Source organism: Myzus persicae, unplaced genomic scaffold (genome assembly GCF_001856785.1).
Source record: "Myzus persicae strain clone G006 unplaced genomic scaffold, MPER_G0061.0, whole genome shotgun sequence".
Lineage (NCBI taxonomy): Eukaryota > Metazoa > Arthropoda > Insecta > Hemiptera > Aphididae > Myzus > Myzus persicae.
This window is the reverse complement of record NW_019102330.1, coordinates 235,784-254,763: the sequence shown is the minus strand read 5'-3', so window position 1 is coordinate 254,763 and position 18,980 is coordinate 235,784. Positions and strand designations below refer to the sequence as shown.

At 30.3% G+C, this 18,980-nt stretch overlaps 1 protein-coding gene and 2 long non-coding RNA genes across 4 annotated transcripts; 1 reads left to right on the top strand and 2 right to left on the bottom strand.

Annotated features, from left to right (window-relative positions):
- Positions 1-6,978: 6,978 nt before the first annotated feature.
- Positions 6,979-10,794, bottom strand: LOC111031891. Of its 2 annotated transcripts, none has more exons than XM_022312005.1 (2): positions 9,957-10,794; positions 6,979-7,758 (listed from the first exon to the last, which is right to left on the bottom strand). In XM_022312005.1, the coding sequence occupies exon 2, from the start codon at positions 7,720-7,722 to the stop codon at positions 7,240-7,242; it is 483 nt and encodes a 160-aa protein (XP_022167697.1). In that variant the 5' UTR covers positions 7,723-7,758; positions 9,957-10,794; the 3' UTR covers positions 6,979-7,239. Both variants share the same exon structure in this region, with proteins under 2 accessions (XP_022167697.1, XP_022167698.1).
- A 331-nt stretch (positions 10,795-11,125) lies between these two features.
- On the bottom strand, positions 11,126-15,062 carry LOC111031889. Its single transcript, XR_002604259.1, has 3 exons — positions 14,209-15,062; positions 11,599-11,749; positions 11,126-11,496 (listed from the first exon to the last, which is right to left on the bottom strand). It is a non-coding gene; the product is annotated as an uncharacterized LOC111031889 (long non-coding RNA).
- Positions 15,063-15,368: 306 nt separating this feature from the next.
- Positions 15,369-18,010, top strand: LOC111031888. The gene is made up of 3 exons (XR_002604258.1): positions 15,369-15,647; positions 15,746-15,804; positions 15,970-18,010. It is a non-coding gene; the product is annotated as an uncharacterized LOC111031888 (long non-coding RNA).
- Positions 18,011-18,980: the final 970 nt, after the last annotated feature.

Here is an 18,980-nt window from a genome sequence, read left to right as displayed (position 1 = left end):
TATTATTTCCAAAAGTATTTTATGATGTATTCTGAATACTTTTGAAACTATTCGGAATACTTTTATAGTATGAAAATTAAATTGTTCGATTAATGATAAATCACATACGATTTGCGGGACAAATAAATATCTTTCCGTTTTACGTTAGACAGGTTCCGTTTTATCAAGGGTTTAATCTTATGTTAAATTATAGAAATCTGCCGGGACCATAATAAATTTCCGCACAGAGAAGGATTCCGTCTTCTCAAGGGTTAGGATAAGACAGGTTTCACTGTATATATACATTATACATCATAATTTACAATACTCATATAGATACATATTTAATTCCAAAAAAGAAGTATTATTATCATGTAAGTACTGACTTGTACCTTCTGTTTATATGTAGAATAAACGATATTATGGGTACCAGTATACTTAAGCCGTTTGGGCATATTATTATAATTATGATATTAATATATTATTATAGTTTAGATGTGTGAAAATAAAACGTTAGACTCGGTTTCGCGAATAGTGTGTCATTTAAAAAAATATGAACAAAGCCGTGTCGCGTACCTAAAAAAATTATTATTATTATATATTATATGTTATGAATATTCACAATTAAAGTGTAAAAATAAACACACGCGTCAACGTTTGCGGTGCAGAATTGAAATTTAATTTCTTTTTTTCTCATTTCAAGGTTCGAACATAATAATATGTAAGTACCTTATATACCTACTGCATAATATTATGTATAATAAATTAACTAAGCTGATACATATATACGTTTACACACAACACGAATAATAGTATAAAGTTAAAGCACTTCAAATATTATATAATCATACATAGGTATAATAATTATAGGTATATCTACACGAAGTAGTAGTATAATTTAGGTGTATAATAATAATAATAATAATAATATATATCTACCCAATATATATATAGATGCCGTTTGATTTAATATTACATATTATATATACCTATCGGATACGTGTACGTATTTTGACTTAAAAAAATTGTTTTTAAATAATATGACATGATATGTCCTATTATAACCTATTTGTTATTTGAGTATTATTAAGTATATTATTATACACGCGGGAAAAAAAACGAAGACTTAAGACATAAAAGACGATTTTATGTGGATCTTAATAAAATATGCGCTGTGCTCTCTGAAATTACATTATATCTTAACACATATAACAGAGGGCGTAACTGCAGAAAGACCTGACCGGTGAAATGACTTTTGTTCTAATCAATATTTAAATATTAAAAAAAAAAAAAAAAACGTGTAGTCCCTTTCGGTAAAAGTACAGTGTTATACAATTTTTTGTTTTAATACTGAAAATAAAAAACTTTAAATTTAATTACATTTTTTTTGGCTAAATTAAAAATACTATTATTATGTAAATCTCATTTTTATTTCTTTTGGAATATCAATATTTTTTTGAACTAGATTATTTTAAAACATAATAAATTTTTTCATGATATTCTTTTTGGTCATGAGTGAGTACATATTTTCTTAAATTATTTACTATCCATATAATTTTCACAATTGTTGTCATACTTTTGACTAGCATCAATTTTTTTTCTCTTGTCAGGTCTTTTTGTTACACCATGTATACCTATTATATAATAACCTATAATAATATTTTGGGTATCTATTATCGATTCCGGTTCAATAGTTATTATTTATTCAATAGGACAGCATCATTTTCGCGGTTTCAATTCGTTTCACCAACAACCCCGTTATTATTTCTACGCCGTCCCCTGCAAAAGCTATGGGTTCAAAATTATCCAACCCGCAAAACCAGCTGAATCGGAGCATTCAACTGGAAATTTGTCGATTTTATCTTCAGTTTATGTTGGGCCAGACACACACCCCTGAGCCACTGAACAGTGTTTTGCATTGCGTGAGATCGTTTATCGCCGTCTTCAACATTTTAGATCATATAATAAATAACACGCACCTATAGCTGTTCAAGTGTCCCACGCCGAGGTGAGCGAACTCGTGATATCCTGCAGTCCGGTTTTGAGTATGGATTTAATTTTCAACCGGGCAATATTTGCATGTTGTATAATGTTTTGTATCGGAAGCGCGTAGGTTTTCCGCTGAATACCAAAAATCAAGGCTGAATAAGATAATCTGTTTTGAATTCTGAGATGACCCTACCATATTGGCGCCTCGACAAAATAGTAATAATAATATTATTAGCTATGCAAAAACTCAGATCCCATCGCACGCGTTGTAATTGGTCGTATAATTACACAACAGACTAGAAAAAAAAAACAACAACTATTATTTATAATACGTCCGGAGGCGTCCGCATAAATGTTCTAATAATTGTTTTATTGTAAAGGTGCCTATGTCATCACAAAGTAACCTCGACATTTCGGAAAGCGTTATTTCGTCAAAAAGTTCATTAAAATAAAAAAAACCATCGAGGGTGTGTAGTTGCGATTTGTATCTTTTTAATCAGTTTATGTAAACGTCCTCGAGTATGTATAAATAAACATGTATGTGTGTATTTAAATATCATACACAAACAATCATATAAAAACATAAACATAATTATATTAAATTATATTATTACAATCGTTTTATCAAACGCGTTAATATTATAATATAGTATAATATGCTGCAGTAGGTATTTTATTATTATTATGTAAATACTCGAGAATATTGGTAAAAAAAAAATAGAAAAAATATTCTATACAGTATTATGATGAATTCGCTGTGTTTGGAAACAACGAACACCTGTAAGACAGTCATAGGTACCTACTACATATACAACATACCAGTACCTCCTATTATGTTATGTGCTAACCGCTACTGAGACAGAGCTAATATATAATATAATAATAATAATAATATATATATAATACCTACCTACTTGAGTTCTCAATAATGCAAAAGTATGAAACGTTTTTATTCGCATCGGACACACAACATATAATTTGGTCGGGTCCAATTAATAAAAAATTATATTGCATGTGAAAATTATTACATGTTTACGTCTCGATGACCCGTTGAAGCGGATCGAGTTAAAACTCCTGGTAGGTCGCAAGTATAATAATATGTATATAGGTAACATACCAGCTATACCAATAAATATAATACTTATAATAGATAGTATCTTATATGTTAGGGTAGGCATGTTCAGTCTGAGCTAAGACTTATATTTTATAGTAGTTTTATACGATACCCGCACAGACGACGTCAAAAGTTAGTGATAATTTTTAATCAAGCTAAGTTCCCCATCTCTTGATTACGGGTTCGGGTGGCAATGGAATTCCCGGAGCAAGAGTTTAAAACATTTGTGTACGATATGGTGATTTTTTAAAAATATTTTTCAACTTATAAGTTTATTGACATCTTGAAAATTTGATCTTATTTCTTTCGCAACACTATATGAATTGCATGCGCCACACAGGTAACATGCACCATTTTTGCATACTGAGTGCAAATGGCTCTTCCTGCTTTCACCATATATGGGGCAGCATCAGATACAAGAATGAGGACATTATCGTGTTTTATTCCTTCAGGTCATAATGTAAACATGGCTTTATCGAACGCTTTCGCAAAGGTTGAATGATTTGTTTTTCCAAGACATCAGAATATAACAAAAATATTTTTCCTTTCATCTATACACCAACTCAAATTTTTTTATCGCCTATATATAGTGTCTAATATTTCGTACTGTATTTAAATAACATTTTTCAACATAATTTTTACGCAATAGACACTAGCAAGTAGACTCGTCTGGGATTTTATATTTTTTTCTAAAAAATGTCTAAAATTTGTGTTATTTAATTTAGCAAGTTTAAATTAGCTGCTATTAATGTTTCACAAAGCTCTAAATTAAATGACGATTGATCACTATTATTTGTTAAATTAGATAAAAGTACTTTATTATTTTGTTTCACTTCATATAGTTTTCGTTGAATTCCACGAGCTTATCTCGACTGATGTGTTGTTGAATTGTAAATTTCTTTTCGGAGGCAACTGCAACATTACAAACTTTACAAAAAAGCACCATACCGTCCGTAGAAAACATATCGGCACCAAACTCGCTCATAAAACTGCGTTAACGGCTTCCTACTGTTGACTTAATTTTTGGCATTTTGTACAGTTAAGATCGGTAGAACCACATAGGTACGTGTCGAATTCACTACTAAAGCTACTATTGTATACCTAAATATAGTTATGGGTTCGTTCGATGTTTAATTTTATCGGATGAATCGATAATTAATTATGTTACTTTTTCAATATCAATGGACTAGAGCAGGTAATTGCCTATAGGTACTAACTGGGATTACCTTTACAACACATATTAAAAAAGCCTAAAATAAACAACAATTAGTTTAAATACACAAAATGAAGGTAATATTCGTAATATTACGTAAAAATGACCTTAAAAATGCAAATAAAAATTACACATTTTAAATTGTTATATTACGAAAGAAATTTAGTTTTTGGTTAGAATTGTATAACACTTGGAGAGAAAAAAAATGCAAAAGTCACCAAAATCCTAGCTCTAATTATTAGTATATGGGTATCCATTTTTTAAATTTTTTTATTAAAATATAATTTCATCAAAACTTACGACGAAAATTCATCAAAACTAATAAATGAAATCCGTCAACGAAATCCATAATATGCAGAAATAATTATGTATACGTATACCAACCACTCGGCAAAAGTTTGATATCACAGATACAACGAGAACTGCAAACAAAGCGCTCAAACGAAAAGCTGAATTTAAGTTTGGAATGGAATTTCGATGTTGGCCGCGGTGGGTGCAGGGGACGGTGGGTATATATGGTCGCAGCAAATCTATGATTCACCCCATCGAGGCAATCGGCGAAAATAAACTGCAGCAGACACGGAATGCGTATTTCGTCTAGTCGGAGACGGTTAAGGGGAGTGCGGGGACTTATTTGTGGGGGGGGGGAGGGAGGTTATATATATATATTTCGGTTGAAGGGTCGCGACGTATTTTCAACTCATTTTCGCTAATGTTTTATAACCATTTATAGCTGCGTGGAGGCCTATGCGCAGTATAATAATAGGCCGCTTTAGACGTACGCGTTTTCTCGCGAGATTGGAACGCGGCGTTCCATTCGTACACGAAAGAGTGTGCGTATAAATATAAAATTGGCATTAAGGACGAAAGCCTGCAGGATTTGAACATGTTTCTGCCCGCGCGATAGTTGTCTTTACACGGAAACGTTTATCGTTCACGATTTGCGCGTATACTGAACTGATGCGTAGCCCGCGTAAGGTGTACCAGAAACGATTTTTAACAGAAACAACATTTAAATAGTAAAAAGTTGAATTTGTATTATAGTTAAAAGTTTTGTACGATTACAAGTAATTATTAAGTATATTAGGTTGTAAAAAGTTACTGGTTTGGTGCGTTTACGATATATAGGCCTATTTTTTATTAATTACAATTTTTTTATATTTTTCTACTCTGACAAAATGAGTGACTCAAGATATTTATCAAAGGAATTTATTTCCGAATTTTTAGAAAAATATCGTGAGTTCCCATGCTTATGGAAAATTAAATCAAAAGATTACACAAATATAAATTTAAAAAATAGAGCCTACGACGAGTTACTAAAAGTGTGTAAAAGTATTAACCAAGAAGCCAATCGGGATTTTGTTGTTAAAAAAATCCAAAGCTTTAGAGGATCTTTTCGAAAAGAATTGAAAAAAGTTGAGGATTCAAAAAGAAACGGAAGATCTGCAGATGATGTCCATATTCCAACCTTGTGGTATTACCATTTGTTGGAATTCACATTTCACGGTTGATCAAGAACTTCCCACTGATAGTATTAGTAATTTTAATAATATCGAAGCAGAAGATTTAGATATTACAGGTGGACGGTGGTGATATTACAGATGAGGTAAGACAAAAATATGATTTACATTTAATTATTTTATAATATTATAATTGCATTAATATATTATACTAGCAACTTTCGCTTATTAATTTTAATTAAGTTCATTTACCTATTGATCAAATATTTTTCCTGGGTGAAAATTCTGAACATTTTAGTTTATGTAATCATATAAACACTGGAATTTTTTTTATAAGTGTTAGATTCATAGCGCAACGATGAATGTTTGATTTTATAATGACATCTATGTGTTTTTGTTTAGTTTTATTTTTAATTTTTACAAATTTTTATTTGTTTCTATGAACACGATATATATCTATATGTATGTACACAATAAATATAGTCGAAATAATGCTTCAATTTTCAACTTCCGTTCGATGGGAAATTAAATGTAGTTGGTGCATTGGGGAGATAAAAAAAAAATTAAGTAGAAACGGAAATTTTTACGCAAAATCGGTTTTTGGTGTAACTTTTTGGTGTAACTCTAAAACAAATGATCATAGATACGCGCAATTTTCACTGAATATTTATATATCATATATTAGAATTTGCTATACACAAAAAATATTGACTTGTTTTGAGCTGTTTACTATGAGTTGAAACTTTTCAGTTTCCAATGTTTTTTTTTTTTTTTCTCAGCACAATGGCAGTTGAAAAATATTTAAAATATATAGTCACAATTTGTTTTATATGCATTCAAAGTTCAAATTGTTAAAAATACGTAAAAATCACGAAAATGTGCAAATTATTTACAGTTAGAAATTCCTAAAAAATTGTATATATAAATCTATAATTTGAATTATGTTTCTGATATTTTGTATATTATATATGTATATTAAGTATGTCATTTGTTTAACAGTATAAGTACAAATAATTAAAATATATAGGTATTACATGATTATTATTAATATTATTAGGTACACTTTTCATATAAAAAAAAGAAGGATAATATAGGTATCTATACTTAAAACATACCTATATACATTATTTTATTATAATACAGTTTTATGGTATAAATAATAAATATAAGTAGGTTGTGTAAATTGTATTAAGCTCTTCCAGCTTTTATCATATTTCCTTGAAATTCAACTGATCCTTCATTATTATAAAAGTGCATATATTTATCTCTGTTTATTTTGGCATCATCGGAAATATTTTTGGTACGTGTATTTTGTAGTCCAGGAAGTTCATTATTACCATTTTCTCTCCAATCTCCATTATTTAATATGTTGTTGCCATCTAGTCTATCAAACATTTTTGTGGTGACGTAAGAACTTCCTCGTTTTCTTAAGAAGTTATGAAGTGTGCATATCGCCAACACGGCATATGATGCCTTTTCTGGGCTTAAGTGAATAGCTCCTTGTAATAACCTAAATCTTGATGCGATAAGTCCAAAGGTGTTTTCAACACAATTCCTTGCCCTAGACAGTCTATATGATTAAATATTCTTTTTTCTTCTGTCAATTCACGTTGCGCATACGGTTTTAAAATATTATTATGCAGAGCAAAAGCTTCATCACCAAGGAAAACAAAATTTAAATTATTTACGGTTTCATCATTATCTGGAAGTTGTAATTTTCCCTTTTTTAAGTCCTCGTAAAACTTAGTGAATTCTATTACACCTCCATCGGATAATCTTCCATTTTTTCCTACATCGACGTGTATGAATTCATAATTGCTATTTACAATCGCCATCAAAACAATACTATAAAATCCTTTATAATAGTAGAATTGAGCGCCAGTCCCGGGGGGTTGCAAAGTTCGTATGTGCTTTCCATCGATTGAACCACCACAGTTTATAAATTGCCATCGATCACAAAATCCCATTGTTACAGTTTTCTATTCATCTTTCGTTGTAGGGAACTAAAATAAAATTGTTTGTAAAAATGTATTTATACTGGTGTATATTAAAATCAATTATAGTTCAATTACATATATTATTTATTTATTTGTATTTAAATAAATAAAAAAGGCGGGCAGGTGGGTGTCGCTCTGATGTACAGTAAGTTACAAGTTGGTCACTGTATTGGATTATTTTAAATTTAAATTCAATGAAATATTAACAATGTACAAGAAAAACGATTCTGAGCTAAAACAAAAAAAAATTATAAAAATCGTAAATATCTAATGGCTAACTTTCCGGCGAACATTTTCTTTTTAATAAAAAGAGAAAAACTTGTTGGGAACCTTCTATTAAAATTTCTTATCTTAGCTATAAAAAAAAAACTTTTATGAATTTCTATAACTGAAAAATAATTTACAAAATTTGAAAAAATTATCATGGATATAAATTATAAATAGCTCAAAAGAGTCGAAATTGTTCTAACATTTTACCATGTATGGAAAATGATGACATTTCATGAGTCTACGGTTATTCGTTTTGGAAATACAACAAAAAAAAAAACAGATTTTTTCAAAAATGGGTTTTCCGTAAAAATAACTACATTTTTATCACTTTTTTTTTGTTTTTCTCGACGCTTTCTAAAACTACTTGGAGTTTTAGATTTTGACCCCCCCAAAAGTACCTACTACATTTTCTTTTCTGTCAGAAAAGGTGCTAATCTCAAAAATCTGAGCATTTTTGAGATTTGACAATTCTAAATGTTGCTGACAGACAGAAAAAAAACACATCATATGGTAAAATCAATACATTCATCGCTCCGCTCAGAATCTAAAATGTATAAATTGAATTTAAATTTAAACTTTTTAAATTATCGTAAAATGAATTTATATTATTTGTTTAGGGCTGTTCAAATATACAAACTCATAATATAAACAATGATTTTAATGATGATGGTACTCAAGTTGATCCAACAGCGACCAAATTTTTTACTGCCGTTCCTCATGTCCCTACAAAAAAGAAACGAAAAGCCAATGATCTTCAAAATGAATTTTTAAAAAAATGTTCAGAAGCGTTATCTAAAGAAGATATTAACGTATATGACTCTATTGGGATAAATGTTTCTTCGAAACTGAAACGGATGGATCCGACACAATCCATATATGCAGATGCACTTATCAATAAAGTACTAACACAAGGATTATTAGGAAACTTAACACCAGAATTGGATATTTGTGCTAAGTCCACGGTCCCGGTCCCACAAAATGATGAACATTTTCCAAACTATTCGTATAACTATCTTCGACCAAACTCTTATACATTAAACTCCATAAATGTATCAAGGCCATCACCATCCATTCAAGCAGATGACATTAATGATACACCAATGGCAACATTATATCCAAGTACATACAATAATATTGATCAAAATATGCAAAATTAAAAATCTATTTACCAATACAATGTTTTTAATTACGCGCGTAACTATAATAAATAAATATATATAATTTTTTTATGCAAAGGTAACAACAATTTGTTTTATATTTCATTTAAAGTAGAAGTTTAATTTTTATGTTTTCATTTCGTAATTTTACCAAGAAGGTTTTATTTTATTTGTTTCGACCAAAAATATACTATAGCTCAGGTATATTATATTTATAATAATCTAAAAAAGGATTCATTGTTTTATTATTTATTTTATAATATAAATAATTTTTTTGACTAAATTTACACCATTTTTTTTTTAAAGGAAGTTCCTAGTAAACTATTTTATTTTGTTATTTATGGAAAATATAAAATATATATTTAATTTTTTTTGTTATACTTGGTTTTTTTTTTTGTAATTCTTTAAAACAAAAGGCACTTTACCAGCAACATCACAATATTTTTTAACAACTTATTTTTTAGATTCTGAGCGAAGCAATGAATTTACTGATACAATATGATACAATATGTATAAGGCTCCTGATATATTACAAAAATTATTATAGCAGTTAAAAAATATTTAAAATACTTATGCAAGATTTTTTTTTATAAGAATTAAAAATTAAAAACAAGGTTCTGCGTAAGTATTTCTACTGTCACCAAAAAATCAAAAATGTTGATAAACATAGGTTTTTTTTATAGTTATTTTTAGTTCAAAGTTGACAACCACTTTCCCGTTTTTTAAAACTAAACTCGTACTAATAAATGTTATAAATATAAATATATTAATAATTACCTTCAAGTAATCCATTTTTAAGGCTTCAAATATCGCTTTACACGTCTCGGGAATAATTAATGATAAGCTGGGAGCTGATATGCACGTACTAAACTTCAAGTCTTCATAAGATCTTCCAGTGGCGAGAAATCTGAGAGTTGCAATAAGTCTTTCTTCTGCACTTATTGCAGCCCTCATTACAGTATCTTGTTTTTTTAACTTTGGTCCTATATTCTATAAGCTCAAGTAAAAACTGAAAATCTTTTAAATCCATTCTAAGATAATTTTTATAGTCATCTGGATTGTTTTCTTCGAGTCCACGGAGAAGCGTGATATCACTCAATTTTTGGCGATTCAATTTCCAATCCTTAACCCATTTTGAACGTTTTTTTTTATTATCTTTTGTTAAGACATAAATAGCGGCACTTGCAATTGCAATTTTCTTTTGTTTAAATTTGTGCATTGTACAAAATGTAAATTGTAAACTGAACAAATTTAAATTAAATATAAAAGGAAACAAAAAGTTTAAGCAAGCGCGCGAAACACCACGACTACACTCTACTAAAGTTCGAAAACAACTGGAACGTGGACAAAACTGTTGATATTTCCGAAATGCCAGACGCCACGTCAATCGCGTGGGAATGTTGACATTTTTAGCCTTTAAACGGACGTTCTTTCTTGCCAATCCTTCATAAAACGAAAGAGCGTAGGATTGGCGTGTATCATATTTTTTTGGTTCGATCTTTGCGCGTCGCGCGCCAATCCGGCGGCCTAATCGCATCAAACGTCAGTTGTTGCCTTGTTGGAAATCGTATTACGAATGACAGACAATAAAAAAGTTATCTTTAATAAAATCAACTACGATACAATCATATGTAAATATCAAGATAACAAGACCAAGTATAAAACATTTTAATCATACCCTATTATTGTAAAGTTATCCTAATTTTTTTAAACTCAGTAAAGTTAAAAGTTATATGGAAACTTACAATATTGACTTATTAACACTTGCGAGTTATTATTTTTTTTAATACATAACAAACCAAAAAAATAGTTATCACTTGCAGTTAACCGATAAAGTATGAAATGGTTTCTGCTGTAAACATATATTTACAATTAGTATGATTGTTTTAAAAACGTAGCTTACTTCCGACACCAAAAAAATTGTGTACTGTACTTGTAGTGCGAGCAATTATACATTATTTAAAATAAAAATAAAAATTTAAATATAGATCAAAACAAAAGTTATTTAATTTGTCAGGTCTTTCTGCAGCTACTGCGCTCTGCATATAGTGTATCATTATAATTATTTATAGTGGTCTCTCCGTGCAGCTAGTAAATCCCCGTCGACCACTTATTTTCTGACGTGCGAAGATTTTGAACCGCTAAGCCAAAGTGGGTGGGTCAACTTCACGCACGTTATTTTCTGGTTCTGATATTTTTGAACTGTGACGGTTTTGGAATCACGTCGTGTTTGATTGTTTAAATAACTTGACGTCTTAACGTAAACAATACTCCTTTTTATTTACCTGTATAATATATAATATATACACTCTGAAGTCTGAAACATATATTACATGTTATTATTGATTGTGACTTTCAAATTCTTTTAAAAATATGGCTACGGGTATTACAATATTATTATTATTATGATTGTACCTACCTATCACATTTGCTGTCAATCGCAAAACGCCAGAAGTGCTCTTGTCTGCTGTAGTATATGGCAACGATATTATTTGGGTCAACTATAATGGATTAAAGTACATAAAATTCTGCCCCTCTTCGGAGTACACAAAACGAGATAAAAGCATAGACTAAAAAAAAAAAATTAAATTAAAATAAAAACCGTTAGCAGCTGCTATAGTGTAATTTCATAATAAATTTATGACTCGGATGATATACTGCGCAGTTAGGTATACGAAATCCTTGAACACATCATATTATTATGTACCTATACATTTCAATATTTATATAGTTTAGTTTGTTAGTCAATAATAAGGAAGTCAATCGAAAGAATATTACCTATTATCTTATCAATTTTTTTTTTAACAAGAGATGGTTTTGGAATCCATTTATTATTTCGTTTGTTTGATATTTTGATCGAGAAAATATGACGTTATTCTACGATTACTATTCAAACTAATATTATAATTTTTATACTTTTAAGATCCCTAGGCCGCAGAGATTCCCAACTTTTTTTTTGCTCACAGCACCCTTAATTATTTTCTAAGTATCTGGAGGCACCCTATACTCTATATTATGCAATACTCAATACTAATATATCGTTTATTTCTATTATACGATTTTGTAACCTAGGTTTTCTTGAGCTGAGTGCCTAAGTATAGACGAAAGTACTAGGAGTACCTCACTGTATAACCTACACATATTATATTTTAAAAAACAAATTATTACATTGGATATTAACTAAATACTTTTATTTTTAATTATTAAATAATATTATTAATACTCAATACTTTATAACAGTCCACATCGAAGCGATAGCAATCAAACCGGTACCTATGAAAATTAAAATAGATCGAACATCGCAGTATTACTTATAAGTTATAACAACAGGTTACTATTAGTAACACTGTTACTAATAACATACACACATAATAACATAATACTTGTCCATAGGTGTACTCCGGGTAGGGGGGGGGGATGTTTTGGGCGTTGACTATAGTTCTACAATTATATTTTGATATTACCTGTTAAAATAAATATAATTGCTTACTATACAATGGAAAGTGTGTAAACCCCCCACGATTTATATTTAATTAAAAATATTAAATCACCCTCCCTTAAAAGATCATGGCTACCCACCTTCAAGTCTAGACTAAGCTAAATGTGAACAACAACTATCGTAAGTTTTTGTTTATAGAGATGTCGAAAGAAAGAAAGTCGGAATCAAAACTTACAGAGGACCAGCGTTTAAAAATCATATTATATTATTCTATAATATATATTAATATTATTATTTATTAAATTATTATTATTTCATTGCAATTTTTTTGTTTTACCTAAAGTAATATGACAAACTTATTTGTTCTTTAACTTTCATTTTATGGGTTCAATCAGTTTTAATTATACATGTTGTGAAAAACGATAACACAAACTTTAAATTATCGTGTAAAACAAACTTTTACTTTGATAAGCTAATTTGACATGAATAGTTACCTAATGGCTAGTATACCTACTTAATATGATACGGTGTATTACTACCAGAATTTGTTTAATTTCAAACTGTTATGGTTGAATATAATTTCAAAAAATATACTGAAATGTTAACATTCTTAAAATATTTTTCTATTTTATTTTGTGTGTAATTCATAATTACTAAATTACGTAATCAGTCACATATCCATTAATTATTTTTAAAATTTATAACCGAATACTTATTCAGAAAATCTATTAACATTTTTTGTACTTTATTGGTAACACTTTCTTCATATTTAGACCAATTTTTTATTGACTCGATTTTAACCGCATAAAATAATAATTTATCAGTTTTCTAATCATATTATGTGTACCTATATTGATCTTGAATCAGGAACAACCGGTTCAAAAAGATACTGGTTATCTAGTTTTATGTTGCTAATATATTCACATGATATATAATATATAGTACGCCAATACGTATGTACATTGTACCTATGTATGTATATGTTTTGAAAGTGATCTATATTGATAGATTAATATATTATTGGATAGGAAGTTGTTGTTATAGAGCTATACAGTTTATATGGTGACCGGAAATGACGACAAGTCGGTATACTGACCTACGAAGTGAAAAGTTTTTAATATTTGTGAAAAGAAACGAATGACGTACGTTGTGTTGCCTAACATATATATCCTTAAGCCTAAAACACCATAGTATTATATATTAGGTACCTATAATAGGAGGATAGGTATAGTAGTTTATCCTTTTTAAATTGTTTGCAATTTATTGAATATATATTGCCATTATATATGTTATTCTATATTTTTTTTTTGTTATTTGATATCGTTATAGTATTATATAAAGAATATCAATAGTTGATGCTATTAGAGTTTTTTTTAAAATAAATTTCTTTACTGAAACGTTTAGCCTTTATCATAACAATAAATTTACATTTTGAAGTTGAAAAAAAAACTGAAATAATGTTTAAAAGCAGACACTTGTTAGTTATTATTGAACGTTGAAAAAAACAACATAAAAACGCCAATATTATTAGAACAATAATAAAAACATGATAAAATACTGTCTAAATTAAAATAATTAGTAATTGCTTACTTTTAGAAACAGTCTATAGCAACTGCAGATAGGTATGTGTAATCGGTTTTCTCGTGTTTTAGACTTTGAGCGAAACTTTAAATAATAATGTTCTTTTCTATGAAACTCTGTTCGAATACCATAGGGAGGTGTTCTCAAAAATCACGAAAATTGACCTGCGATATTTTTATGTTTGACGTGGATGTATGAGTGTTATGATCAATGTGTGCCTTCGGGATCGTGTTCGGGTCGGCGGTCGCTGGTAAATCTTCGAGATCTCGACCGAACGTGGTCTACTGCAGTAGCCCTAGAAACATAATATTATGAATATTACGAGTCATAATTGATAATCGAACCCTTCTTAATATAAGTATTAGGTGCATTTCGCGAACTGCGAAAGGCCGCCGAATGTGTTGTACAATAATTATTAACAATATATATATATATATTCGGCGGCCACACGTCATTCAATAACAATAATAACCTATTATTATTATTATTATTATTGACATTCAGCAAATAATGCGTCGTCGTCGTTTCGGCGCTGCACAAGTGCGAAACGGTACCGGTCGACCTAGATTTCGGGCCGACTCGAACTTTTTAAAGAAGAGTGGCGCGAAATTCATATACGTCGCCAGCGGAGACGACAAGACGGCGCGCGTTAGAGCTCGACCCACTTAACTTCAATACAAGTATAAACATATATATATTATATGTTGCTATAAATTTGCGGGCCATCGACAAGCTTGATACGTCGTGCATATACGCATACGTAGAGGTGCGTTCGTAAGACATCGTATTTTATTATCTCCATCATGCGCCCGAGCAGACGCACTCCGCACACATGTGCGCACGTACCTATAATAATATATAAGTCATAATATTATCATTATATATTTTATATTTAATAAGAGATTCTGATTGACATTGCGAAACTGTTAGATCTCGTATTTATTATTATTATTATTATTATTATTATATTATTATTATTATCGTATATCGTTATTATTATTATTATTATTATTATTATTATTATTATTGTTATGCCGAGAGATCATTCACCTTGACCAGAGAGGCGGTGCCCTGATGTTATATATGTGCGCACACACACACACACACACACACACACACACACACATCATCATCATTCGCATACATCGTACAGGTGTACCTTCGTACATGAGATATGTCTATAGATAGGTACCTCTAAAACGGCTATCTGTCGTGTAACATGCGCTCGCACGCAAGACGGGTCTGCAAAAAATCGAATTCGCGCAATCACGTTAAAACGCAATTAGTATACATTTACCTAATATCTGTACCTTCGACAACTGCGAGTGTATTCATATTTAATATATTATATTATATGAAACATACGCCTTCGATGTCTGCAAATATATATTTATACACGTATTATAAATGTTACTGTCGTTTTTTTTTCGCTAGCGGTTTTCACACGGGTAATAATATACACACATTTGTATTTTTTCTTCTCGCTAGTAACAATATTATTATATTTATGCGGGCACCTATAATGCGTATTCATTATATTATATAGGTACAGATGAGATAGTTATAAACATCACTGGTTTGGATTTCGGCTTCTGTTCGCGCTCGGTACGTACCTATTAATTAATGTATTATAATTAACGCGCCGTCTATACATAATAATATAATATAATATTATTTTAAGTAACACTACGGTCGGTTCGCCTATTATAACCACTGTTATAATATTATATGTTTAACTTTTTTTTTTAATAGCCCTAAAAAATGTTATAGCGATCGGTTTTGCAGATAAAATACAGAGTGTAAGTAACTGCACAGTTTTTTTTTTAAATGATCACCCAACAATCTGTACGAGAATCAGATTTCGAAGAAAAAAACGAGTCAGTAAAAGTAGCTATTTGCATCGACCGGTACAAAGCAGAGTTCTGGCCCTGTGGCTGCGTCGTCGTCGCCAATAACGGATTTGATATGGAAAAAAGTCCGCCAGCAAACATTCCACAAAATGCGAAAGGGTCTCGTAAAAAAATTATTATCCGGGTAGGGCAAAATTTCCGTTTTTTTAAAAAATACTTATAATTACACATCAAAATATCAATTTAAGGAAACCATATGCACAGACAAATACTACGAAAAAATGTGTAAAAAGTACTTGGTTCTGAAGCATTATTTCCTTCCTTTCTGTTATTGTTGTAAATCATCTGTAATTTGTAATATTCTCAATCGTACACATGTATACAAATAAATATATATTGTCTGTACTGTAAATAAGCGAGTTCGTGTTTGGCGTGTTCCTGGTTACTAGTTATAACATAAGTCAACACACATTTTGTGCCACATCATTTCTGGAATTGTTAGATCTAATAATTTACTGTTCTGCATTTAGTATGGTTAAAAAAAATTGTAATGCACCTGAGTTCCCGGGCTAGGGATCAGCCCACAAAACAATGTCTACATACCTGTTAATAAACCCGCTAATGATCGTCGCACCCGTTTTGTTTACAATAATATTTTCAACCATCAAATAATTTGCCATAGTCATCGCTCGTCGAGTGCAACAGAACAATAACAAGACATATTATGCAGATTTTATTCGACGAATTAGCGCTGATATATTATTATTATAATATTATATTATCTTTAATCTACTGTAACTTTTACTTTTTGTGTTTCCATATTAACTGCATAAATTTAACGTTTAAATCGTCGAACTGTTATAGGCACTATACCACTATACCAGAAGATCTAAAAAGAAAAATATTATATTATATCGTCATGGGCGAGCGATTACAACCGACGAGAAATATATATTTATATTTCCGTTCTTCGTCGCCCATAATATTATATACAGGTAACTATAATAAACCTAGTAGGTACTTCTATTTGTCTAATCACTGTATTGATACAATAATATTACACACAGCACGAGTGACAATCGTCTCGCGATGATTAATTATCATTTGTGTTTACATAGGTACGAGAAAAAAACGCCGAAAGCGTCCCGTGCGTGGTTTTCAAGTGCAGGTCCGACGACGCCCAAAGGGAAAAATTAATTTACGACCATATATGCCCGTTATAAGCGGTGTGCCTATACCAATGCGGGGTATTTCATTAGACGTTCAAGGATTTCGATTGAACTACTTAATACGCAATATTTGACAAAATGCCAGTAAATTAGTTTGCTGCGTACCTATCCGTCGACCTTGACCGTCATTCGAGGAAACGACGTTTTACATGCAAATTTAACGCCTCGTTTTCAATAATTCGACCCTGCGTGTGTGTGTGTGTGTGTCGTTCTAATGGGATCGGGAGTCAGATCCGCGAGTGACCTTGACAAATCCCGATGAGTGAAAAATTCGTCCTCGAGTCGTCAACCGTTTCGTGAGTACGCAGAAAAACATGATATTATGTATTATTTCTTAGGAGTAAAAAAATGAAGGTATACCTACCTATACACTTCCGACGCATATACCTACATCGCCAGTGTATGATATTGCCCTTAAAAGCGTCCTCGTACACCTTAGATATAAGGTTGTTCTCAAGTCTCGATCGGTGATGTTTACGTTCGGGCTCGCATTCGCTGAACGTTACACATTATAATGTTATTATTATTTGTTATTGATTAATGAACTGATATCGATATCATTGTAAACAAACATGCACCATATTGTACACGCGTCACACAAACCATATCATATCACAATGTAAACTTTCAGTCCTTCTCAAAGTTGGCGATAACGCCCCTAACCCTTCCCCGGGAGCGTCGGTAGCCTTCGGGCGGAGAGGGGGGAGTGGTATAAGGCCCGAAGAAATTTGGGGGCCGATGAAGCGGAACTAGAGGGGCGATAGAGCTGATTTCAAAAATCGAAAAATTAAGTACTCCTTACTCTTCATTCGTCCTCACAGTGGGTGGTGAATGAAATAAGTTTGAGAACCTGTGACCTAAAGGGACAATTTTAAACGATAGTTATCACCAATATTGAATGAATTGTGAAAAACAAGACGATTCATTTTCATATACATTATAATATTATATAAACGTAGCCACTTAGGCATAATACCAAACTAAATATATAAACAAATCAATCGACTTAGTGACGTAGTACATAATATAAATCTGTATAATATATGATATGATACATTTTAATATTATAAGATTTATAATACAAGTTATCATTTGACAATTTCGTAGTAATTTTTGTAAAAAAAATGTTTAGTTAATAATCTATTATAAGATCGATAAAAAAAAACAATATAATAATACAATTTATGTATTTTTAGGAACCTCAACATTTTCACTGAAATTAGGAAAAACCCAAAAATGAATTAAAGATTGTTAAAATGTAATGATAGTTTTTTTTAAGGTTGAGATAGGCGTAACTATGCCTTAGCTAGTTCCAGTGAGCATGACTTTTAGAATTTGAATAACGTTATAAATAGTACATATTTTGTTTTGTAGTTTTATTCATTTGAAAATAAAATAAACAACAATATGAATAGAAATAAAAAAAAATTTAATTTGTAAAGGAAAAAAATACAATTGAAATAATTTTAATAAAGAACTTTAATTGAAACACAAACTGCGAACTGTATGAAGTTAATTTATCATTATTTGCTTTGGAAACGTATCTAATTAAGTTTAAATTCAACAATGCATAAGTGTATTGTGATGTAGGTACCTATCTACAATCTACATGTATAATATAATTTATTGGGTGTGATTAAACATGTACTTAGTGAATTTAATTTTTAACTAGTCAAATCCATTGTAATTTATAATGTGCTGT